General features: G+C 40.0%; 2 protein-coding genes and 1 pseudogene across 3 annotated transcripts in view; all 3 read left to right on the top strand.

The window, feature by feature from the left end:
- LOC101293023 (LRR receptor-like serine/threonine-protein kinase GSO2-like) overlaps positions 1–4,976 on the top strand; it is a 12,419-nt gene extending 7,443 nt beyond the window's left edge. The window contains exon 15 of the mRNA XM_004303935.1: positions 2,070–4,976. Within this exon, the coding sequence (XP_004303983.1) occupies positions 2,070–4,942 (2,873 nt within the window). The 3' untranslated portion in view covers positions 4,943–4,976. The remainder of the gene's footprint in view (positions 1–2,069) is intronic.
- A 1,455-nt stretch (positions 4,977–6,431) lies between these two features.
- On the top strand, positions 6,432–9,167 carry LOC101292443 (probable LRR receptor-like serine/threonine-protein kinase At4g36180-like). The gene has a single exon (XM_004305864.1). The coding sequence runs from the start codon at positions 6,432–6,434 to the stop codon at positions 9,165–9,167; it is 2,736 nt and encodes a 911-aa protein (XP_004305912.1).
- Positions 9,168–10,099: 932 nt separating this feature from the next.
- Positions 10,100–10,674, top strand: part of LOC101292149 — a 1,738-nt pseudogene continuing 1,163 nt past the window's right edge. Inside the window, exon 1 of the transcript XR_185126.1 lies at positions 10,100–10,646. The product of XR_185126.1 is annotated as an LRR receptor-like serine/threonine-protein kinase RCH1-like (transcript). The remainder of the gene's footprint in view (positions 10,647–10,674) is intronic.

Here is a 10,674-nt window from a genome sequence, read left to right as displayed (position 1 = left end):
GACAACCATGGTTCTTTCTAATAATTACTTGACTGGTGAAATTCCTCATTTCTGGAAAAGTATACCAGAGTTGTATATTGTAGATATGTCAAACAACAGCCTCTCTGGTACAATTCCAAGATCCATGGATTCTCTCGTTTTACTAAGATACTTGATACTCTCTAACAACAACTTGTCAGGCAAACTTCCTTCATTGAGAAACTGCACTGGCATGAAGAGTCTTGATCTTGGGGAGAACAAGTTCTTTGGAAACATTCCGGCGTGGATAGGAGAAAGCATGCTTTCTTTGTTGATTTTACGTTTGAGTTCCAACTCATTCACCGGAAGCATTCCTTCACAGTTGTGTGGCCTTTCCAATCTTCACATATTGGACCTCTCACACAATAAGCTTTCTGGTCATATTCCCCAATGTGTTGGTAATTTGAGTGGCTTGAAAACATCTGAAATCTCAGATAAAGATACATCATATCTTTACCAGGGAAAACTGAAGGTAGTGGCAAAAGGAAGTGTGCAGAACTTCGACTCTACTCTTTATCTTGTTAACAGCCTAGATCTCTCAAGCAACAACTTATCAGGTGAGATGCCGAGGGAGCTCACGAGCCTAGTAAAGTTGTGGACCTTGAATTTATCCATGAATGATCTAACTGGAGTAATTCCATCAAAGATTGGTAGTATGGAGTCGATAGAAACTCTAGATTTGTCACTAAACCAGCTTTCAGGTTCCATTCCACTGAGCATGGTTTCATTGACATTCTTGAGTCATCTAAACCTTTCACACAACAACTTGTCTGGCAAAATCCCAACAGGCAACCAGTTCAACAGCCTGGTTGATCCATCAATATATGAAGGCAATGTCGCTCTTTGTGGTTATCCATTGCCTGATTGCCAAGTCAATGGCGGAAGTACACCTCCTGTTTCAAGGGAAGGCGGAGAAGACAATGGCTTTGAGATGTTGGGGCTCATCATCAGCGCGGTGATTGGTTTCATTATGGGGTTCTGGGGCGTTTGTGGAAGCTTGCTCATCAGCAAGTCTTGGAGGAGAACATATTTCCACTTCATTGATAGAGTGAAGGTTGCTTGTATACGGAAATATCAGAGGGCACAGGAAATTTAAGTAGTTGTTTTTTTTTTTTTGGTTGTGTGTGTGTGTGTTTGGTCATTCAGGAATAAAGCAGGGTTGTGTAAGCTTGTTGTTTGTGATCCTAAGAGTTCCCTTTTCTTTTTTTTTTTTTTTTTTTTTTTTGAGAAAGATGATCCTAACTCCTAAGAGTTCCTTTTCTGTTCTGAACCAAACTACAGCTTCTTTCATCTTGTTCTTCTTATTTAGTCCTACCCTGTACATGAGTACTGCCCTGTACATACCTGTACATACAGCTATACCAAGTACGTACAACAGATGATTGTTTCTTTTTCTTTCTGAAATTGAAGCTAAATCGTTTCCTAGTTGCCAATACTATGATTAATCAAGGGAGATTCATATTAATTTCAAAAAAGAAAAGAAAAAAAGGGAGAACAGTGTTAATGCCAAACATGTCAAAACTTGTTGGCGTGCATTGTTGTGGAATTTTTTCCATAATCATAGTTTTAATGGGTCGAAGTTTTTCTTTGGTGTGATCTTATCAAGGATTTTTAGTGCTTTGAATTAGGCCTCATATGATTGACCCTACTTGACTTGTTGCCATGGAATAGAATTTCCACAGCCTTGGAATTAGACAATGGTGGATTTTTATGGTAAATGTCAGTATCAATGGCCTGCAAGTCCTGTAATCATCTTTATTCTCATTTCCAAAATCATAGTTTCCTGGGGTCTCTTAATTAGTGTGATTCATGCTTTCATACCGGTCAGTGGGAAAGCGAGAGTTTTCAAGGCACTAGGAATTTCTTGGCAATGTTAGTCTCCCATATAAAGGGTTTGTTTTCTATGAAATCATCTACAGACTTCAATCCTGCATAACAAATTTCATGTGAAACAATGGGTCACAGTAGTGCTTCCATTGAATTTCTTTTACTTGTACTACTGTCAGGAGTTTTCTACTTTCAAACAGTTCAACATGGCTTCTGCTATGCAGATCCTAACGTGGGTTGCATGAATGAGGAGAGGAGAGCCCTTCTTGAGCTCAAGCAAAACCTCACAGATCCTATGGATCGACTTTCGTCTTGGATGGGAGAAGATTGCTGCAAATGGAGAGGTGTAGGCTGCAACAAAAAAACCGGTCGCGTGATCAGCCTCAATCTTCGCAATCCATTTTCAGATGGTTTGGATGTGGATGATGGAGCACTGCATGCATTAGGTGGTGAGATCAGTCCTTCTTTGCTTGTTTTGAAAGATCTGATTTATTTGGATTTGAGCATGAATAATTTCGAAAGTCTCCAACTTCCTAGTTTCATCGGATCAGTAGAGAAACTGACATACCTTAATCTATCTGGTGCATCTTTTGGTGGAATAATTCCCGCCAATCTTGGAAACTTGTCAAATTTGCTTCATCTTGATCTCAGTAATAATGTTATTGAGAGTGATCTCAGATGGCTTTCCAGTCTTTCTTCCTTGCAGTTTCTTAACTTGGGAGGAGCAGACCTTGTCAAGGCAGCACCATATTGGCTTCCCACAGTTAATATGCTCCCTTCACTTCTTGAATTGCATTTGCGTGGCTGTGGACTATCCATACTTCCACCTGCTCTTCCTCATATCAATTTCACATCACTTTCGGTTCTTGACCTCTCTGCCAATGGTTTCAACTCCACACTTTCTCCATGGTTGTTCAGTTTGACCAAACTAGTCAGTCTTGATCTAAGTTCGAACAATCTGAATGGAGAACTTCCAGAAACACTAGGGAGTTTGACTCATCTGAAGAACCTTGATTTGTCAGAGAATTCAAACATTGGAGGTCAGTTGCCGAGAAACTTGGGGATGCTATGCAATTTGCAGTCTCTTGAGCTTTCAATCAACAAAGTTACTGGTGAGATAACTGATTTCATTGACAGTTTGTCTAGATGCACAAACAGCAGCTTAGAGAGATTGGATTTAGGTTTTAACAGTCTCACAGGAAACTTGCCTAATTCATTAGGCCTTCTTAAAAACTTGAGGTACCTCACGTTGTGGGACAACTCATTTCAAGGTTCAATCCCAGAATCTGTAGGAAACTTGACATCTTTGGAGGAGTTTTACCTTGCAAAGAATAATTTGGGTGGAGTTATCCCAGAAAGTTTTGGGCAGCTCTCATCACTTGTGGCAGTAGATCTATCTGAAAACACATGGGAAGGTGTTGTAACAGAAGCTCATTTTCTGAAGCTTCGAAGCTTAAAAGAGGTGTCAATCCAGAAAGCCTCCCCAAACATTTCCCTAGTTTTCAACATTAGTTCTAATTGGATACCTCCTTTCAAATTGAGATACTTGTACCTTAGATCATGCCAAGTGGGTCCCAAATTTCCTACATGGCTTAGGAATCAGACTGAGCTGGCCACAGTGGTCCTCAATAATGCTAGGATTGCAGATACCTTTCCTGATTGGTTTTGGAAGTTGGATTTGTTATTAGATGAACTAAATATGGCTTACAATCAACTAAGCGGAAAAGTGCCTAACTCATTAAGGTTTAGCTTTCCAGCTAATGCTGCTTTGAGTTCTAACCTGTTTGATGGCCCTCTCCCACTCTGGTCATCGAACATCACGACTCTCTACCTTAGAGACAATCAGTTTTCAGGGCCGATTCCTTATAACATTGGTGTTGTAATGCCCTTTCTGTCAGATTTAGACATCTCTTTGAATGATTTGAGTGGAAGGATTCCCCTGTCATTAGGTAATCTTAGCGTATTGACAACCATGGTTATCTCAAATAATTACTTGACTGGTGAAATTCCTCATTTCTGGAAAAGTATACCAGACTTGTATATTGTAGATATGTCCAACAACAGCCTCTCTGGTACAATTCCAAGATCCATGGATTCTCTCATTTCACTAAGGTACTTGATACTCTCTAACAACAACTTGTCAGGCAAACTTCCTTCATTGAGAAACTGCACTGGCATGAAGAGTCTTGATCTTGGGGAGAACAAGTTCTTTGGAAACATTCCGGCGTGGATAGGAGAAAGCATGCTTTCTTTGTTGATTTTACGCTTAAGTTCCAACTCATTCACTGGAAACATTCCCTTGCAGTTGTGTGGCCTTTCCAATCTTCACATATTGGATCTCTCCCACAATGAGCTTTCTGGTCATATTCCCCACTGTGTTGGTAATTTGAGTGGCTTGAAAATATCTGAAATCTCAGATAAAGATACATCATACCTTTACCAGGGAAAATTGAAGGTAGTGACAAAAGGAAGAGTCCTAGCTTATTATTCCACTCTTTACCTTGTTAATAGCCTAGATCTCTCAAACAATAACCTATCAGGAGAGATGCCTATGGAGCTTACGACCCTAGTAAAGTTGTGGACCTTGAATTTGTCCATGAATCATCTGACAGGAACTATCCCACCGAAAATTGGCAACATGGAGTTGATAGAAACTCTTGATCTTTCAATAAACAAACTGTCAGGTTCAATTCCACCAAGCATGGTTTCTATGACATTCTTGACTCATCTAAACCTGTCATACAACAATCTTTCCGGGAAAATCCCAACAGCCAACCAGTTTAAAACTCTGGTTGATCCATCAGTATATGAAGGCAATGATGCTCTTTGTGGGTATCCATTACTAACCGGTTGCCAAGGCGATGAATCTCCTCAGCTTCCAAGTGAAGATGGTGAAGAAGATGACAGCAAGCTATGGTTAATCATCAGCGTGGTGATAGGTTTCATTACAGGGTTCTGGGGTGTTTTTGGGAGTTTGGTCATCAAGAAGTCTTGGAGATATGCATACTTTCAGTTCCTTGACAAAATAAAGTATGCTCTTCTTGATTTTCTCTCATCCATGGGCAATCGTCTGCGGAAGGGTGCAGATGAAATTTGAAGCACTTGTTTTCTCGTTTTTTTGATTCATCAAATAAAGCAACCTTATGCATGATCCTCTCCTTAATCTAAAGCTTGTTTCTTTAGATTAATAAAGCTTGTTTCTTTTGGCCAAGAGTTTGTAAGATGAATTCTAAACAGATCGATGACACTATTTGTGCTCTCTTCATGCATATCAGATAAATTCTAACCCCAAGTCGAAACAAAAACACAGATTTCTCTTGTTATGTGCTAGTCTGATAGCTGTTCTTCACCTTATCTACTATTGAATATATGCATCAGATTCATTGTCTATTTTTCCAGTAACCTGACTACGCGTACGTGAGTCATTTTTCATCAGTTTCTTTAGGTTTATGTTTAATTTCTCTCGTTGTGTTATTTCTGGTTTTGAGGATGTCACTTCATTTTGTTCTTTCCTGTTGTTTTTTCATATTTAATTTATAAATTCTCGTTGCAGCTCAGAATTTATATATATTTTTGATGTAGAACAGTCATATACTCAATACCACTGGGAACTGCTTCAAGAAAGGTCTGTTTGGAGGTATGAATAAAACCAGCATTTGATGCCAACTAATTATATTGGCGGTAGTTAGAATCGGAACACTATTGATTTGGAAGTCTCTGGATGACCATAGTTTAGTGGAGTCTCTCACTGTGCTTGACTCATATCTGCAGTTAAACTATATTAAAATGAGGAAATTCAGTCACTGTATATAAGACAAGGAACATGGAGCCTTGACTGGGTCGAAAACATTGGTCATTGGAAGTCTTGATGTTGAACTATATGGAGGGTCTGTATCGTTTACTTATATGTATAACATATATATGGTGAAAATGTAGTTTCCTTGCATTGCAGTCTAGCAGCAGTAGCAATTAAAACATTTATAGCTCCCACGTAAATAAGAAATTGTGCAGCAGCTACAAAATAAGAGTTTAAATAGGTTCATTGCTCCGGCCCAGAATACAATTAATCCAGCATGGGCGACATGGGCTCCCAGTAGTTTACCGGATAAATTAATAAGTCGGGCATTCCCGGCCCACCAAGCGAACCGGTGGTTTCTTGGTCACGACCAGCTAAAGCTAAAGTTCCATTAAAGAGCATTTCCACGGGGTAGAACTTTTAAGTTTATTGTAATTGTCCCCACTAGACCTGTTGTTACTTGTTAATGACTTGATGCCTTGCTAGTTGCTACTGGAAGTTAAGTACTGAGTGTCTGGCAATGACTCGGAAATTATCATGTAATTCATACCATAAGACCAGACGCTAGTTGCATTTTGTCCTAAATGTATTTTCTCTATATAATGTACACTCATCTTGAATCCAACATATCAGTATCCCATTTCATATCATAAGAAGCATGGAACACAGACACAAAAGTGCTTCCATCTCACTTCTTTCACTCGTATTACTGTCCTGGATTTTATACCTTGAAACAGTTACACTTGTTTTCTGCAATGCGGATATTAATGTTGGCTGCGTGAGTATTGAGATGAAAGCTCTTCTTAAACTCAAAGAGAGCCTTACAGATCATTCAGACCGGCTTTCGTCTTGGGTAGGAGAAGACTGCTGCAAATGGAGAGGTGTAGGCTGCAACAACACAACTGGACGTGTGGAAAGCCTTAATCTTCGCAACTCTTATTCAGAGGGTACAATTCATGCTTTAGAAGGTGAGATCAATCCTTCTTTGCTTGATTTGAAAGATTTGGTTTACTTGGATTTGAGCATGAATAACTTTGGAAGTTTCAAAATTCCAAGTTTCATTGGATCACTAGAGAAACTGAAATATCTCAATCTATCCGGTGCATCTTTTGGTGGAGTAATTCCCGCCAATCTTGGAAGCCTTTCAAATGTGCTTCATCTTGATCTCAGTAATAATGTTATTGAGAGTGATCTCAGATGGCTTTCCAGTCTTTCTTCCTTGCAGTTTCTTAACTTGGGAGGAGCAGACCTTACCAAGGCTGCACCATATTGGCTTTCCATTGTTAATATGCTCCCTTCTCTTTTTGAATTACATTTGCCTCGTTGTGGACTTTCCATCCTTCCTCATACTCTTCCTCATATCAATTTCACATCACTTTCGGTTCTTGACCTCTCTGCCAATGGTTTCAAATCCACACTTCCTCCCTGGTTGTTCAATCTGACTGAAGTAGCCAATCTTGATCTAAGTTTCAACAATCTGAATGGAGAACTTCCAGAAACATTAGGGAGTCTGACTCATCTGAAGAGCCTTGATCTGTCAGAGAATTCAAACATTGGAGGTCAGTTGCCGAGAACCTTGGGGATGCTGTGCAATTTGCAGTCTCTTAAACTTTCAATCAACAAATTTACTGGTGAGATAACTGATTTCACTGACAGATTGTCTAGATGCACAAACAGCAGCTTAGAGATGTTGAATTTAGGTTATAACAGTCTCACAGGAAATTTGCCTAATTCATTAGGACTTCTTAAGAACCTGAGGTACCTCGTGTTGCGGCACAACTCATTTCAAGGTACAATCCCAGAATCTATAGGAAACCTGACATCTTTGAAGGAGTTTTACCTTGAAAACAATAAATTAGGTGGAGTCATCCCGGAAAGTTTTGGTCAGCTCTCATCCCTTATGGCAGTGGATCTGTCTGAAAACACATGGGAAGGTGTTGTGACAGAAGCTCATTTTCTGAAGCTTCGACACTTACAAGAGGTGTCAATTAAAAAAGATTCCCCAAACATTTCCTTAATTTTCAACATAAGTTCTAACTGGATACCTCCTTTTAGATTGAGATACTTGAGCATCAGCTCATGCCAACTGGGTCCAAAATTTCCTACATGGCTCAGAAATCAGACTGAGCTGTTTGTATTAGGATTTGTAAATGCTAGAATTTCAGACAGCATACCAGATTGGTTTTGGCAGTTGGATTTGCTATTAGATGATCTAGATTTCTCTAATAATCAACTAAGTGGCAGGGTGCCTAACTCATTAAGATTCAGTATGTGGGGCATTACTGATTTGAGTGGAAACCAGTTTGCGGGGGCCTTCCCTCTCTGGTCATCAAACATTTCTGGTCTGTATCTGAATGATAATGCATTTTCAGGGCCAATTCCTCACAATATTGGTGAAGTGATGCCTTTGCTACAAGATGTAGACATTTCTAGGAACTCTTTCACTGGTAGCATTCCACTGTCCATTGGTAATCTAAGCCGATTAACAACCATGGTTATCTCAAATAACCACTTCTCTGGTGAAGTTCCAAATTTTTGGAACAGTTTGCCCGAAGTGTATATTTTAGATATGTCAAACAACAGTCTATCTGGAGCAATGCCAACATCCATGGGGTTCCTTAGCACACTCAGATTCTTGATACTCTCTAACAACAAATTTTCTGGCCAACTGCCTTCACTGAAGAACTGCACAAACTTGAGGAGTCTTGATCTTGGGGAGAATAAGTTTTCTGGAGACATTCCATCCTGGATAGGAGAAAGCATGCTTTCTTTGTGGATTTTACGATTGAGTTCCAACTCATTCACCGGAAGCATTCCTACACAGTTGTGTAGCCTTTCCAATCTTCACATATTGGACCTCTCACACAATAACCTGTGGGGTCATATTCCCCAATGTGTTGGTAATTTGAGTGGCTTGAAAATATCTGAAATGTCAGATGAAGATACAGAATTCCTGTACCAGGGACAGCTGGAGGTAGTTTCAAAAGGACGGGTGCTTGAATATGGCACCATCCTTTACCTTGTTAACAGCCTAGATCTCTCAAACAATAACTTATCAGGAGAGATGCCATTAGAGCTAACAAGCCTTGTCATGCTGGGAACCTTGAATTTGTCCATGAATCATCTCACAGGGATAATCCCTGGAAAGATTGGTAACTTGAAATCGATAGAAACTCTTGATCTTTCAATGAACCAGCTTTCAGGTTCCATACCACAGAGCATGGTCTCTTTGACATTCGTAACTCATCTGAACCTGTCGCACAACAATTTGTCCGGGAAAATCCCAACAAGCAACCAGTTCAACAGCCTCAATGATCCATCAATTTACCAAGGCAATGCTGGTCTTTGTGGCGATCCGCTACCAACTCCTTGCCAAGACAATGAAGAAACACCTCAGGTTCCAAGTGAAGATAGAGAAGGAGATGATGATAAATCTGAAAAGGTATGGCTCATGATCAGCACAGCAATAGGTTTCATTGTGGGGTTCTGGGTGGTTTTTGGGAGTTTGGTTATCAAATATCTGTGAGTACTTCGTGATGCTTGCTGGTTACGTAGTACTACTTATGTTATGAAATATGAAATAGGCTCCTGAGGGAATTCATTGTGTTTACAAACGATTTCCAACATTGAAAATTGTCACTTCAGAGATTGATGTTGCCCTCAATGAAGAATTTCGTGTCATACCAGGGTTGGGTGAGTTTGGCGATCGTTACTTCCGCACGGATGATTGATCATAGATAAGTGATCCTAATTGGGCTGTGGCCTTGAAATAGATTGTTACACAGAAACACCGAGTTTTGTTCATGCAACTCCTGCTATGGACTTGTCTTCAACTTTTTAATTATGGAGTGTATTGCCCTTATGTTTATTAACAATTTGATTGATTGAATCAGTCAAATTGCGGTATATAAACAGTGATGCTGTCCGCGGCATCATAATGCCCTCGTATGCAACTCTGTATAAGTTTGGAAATTTCAAAGCAATACAGCCAGGATTTAGAGGTCTAGAGTCTGGTTTGTGGCTGTGTGGCCATGTTTCCATAGAGGACTAAAAGACCTATTTCCGTTTGAATGCTACTATGAGCAAGACAAACATTCCTGAAGTCTTTTATGGGTCGAAACCTTTGAATGCTGTTGAAAATGTCCCCAGGTTATATCGTATTTCCAATGTCTGGGTTGGGGTCGACATCAAATTGACTTGGAAGTCTTTGCATAATGGCAGGTTCCATGAATTTGATCAACGTTACTTGACTTGTTGCCAATGAATAGAAATTGCAAAGCTTTGGCTTTAGCAAAACCAGTCCATTATTTTTGGTAACTGTCGGTACCAATGGTTTGGAAGTCCTGTAAATCATCCTCTCTTTTCCCACCATGAATTACATTGGTTCTGTATATATATAGGCCTCTTTTTCTTCTCTTTATACCATTTTCCCATTGCGTAACATAAGAACCAAGAAGCATGGGACACTGTACTGCTTCGTTCTTACTTCTTTCACTTCTATTACTGTCAGGAACTTCATACCTTCACACAGTCACATTTGGTTTCTGCAATGCTGATCCTAACGTGGGTTGCATGGACATCGAGAGGAAAGCCCTTCTGAAGCTCAGAGAGGGCCTCAGTGATCCTTCAGACCGGCTTTCATCTTGGAGTGGAGTTGATTGCTGCAATTGGAGAGGTATAGGCTGCAACAAGACAACTGGGCGCGTTGCAAGCCTTAATCTTCGCAACCCCTATGCAGAGGGTTTGGACAGTGATGGTGATGATGGAACACTGCATGCTTTGGGAGGTGAGATCAGTCCCTCTTTGCTTGTTTTGAAAGATTTGGTTTACTTGGATTTGAGCATGAATAATTTCGGGGGTCTAGAACTTCCAAGTTTCATAGGATCACTAGAGAAAATGACGCACCTCAATTTATCTGGTGCATCTTTTGGTGGAATAATTCCCGCCAATCTTGGAAACCTTTCAAACTTGCTTCATCTTGATCTCAGTAATAATGTTATTGAGAGTGATCTCAGATGGCTTTCCAGTCTTTC

This window comes from Fragaria vesca, linkage group LG6 (assembly GCF_000184155.1).
Source record: "Fragaria vesca subsp. vesca linkage group LG6, FraVesHawaii_1.0, whole genome shotgun sequence".
In the NCBI taxonomy this organism is placed as follows: Eukaryota; Viridiplantae; Streptophyta; class Magnoliopsida; order Rosales; family Rosaceae; genus Fragaria; species Fragaria vesca.
The sequence above is the reverse complement of the archived record's forward strand: the minus strand, read 5'-3'. Positions and strand labels throughout refer to the sequence as shown.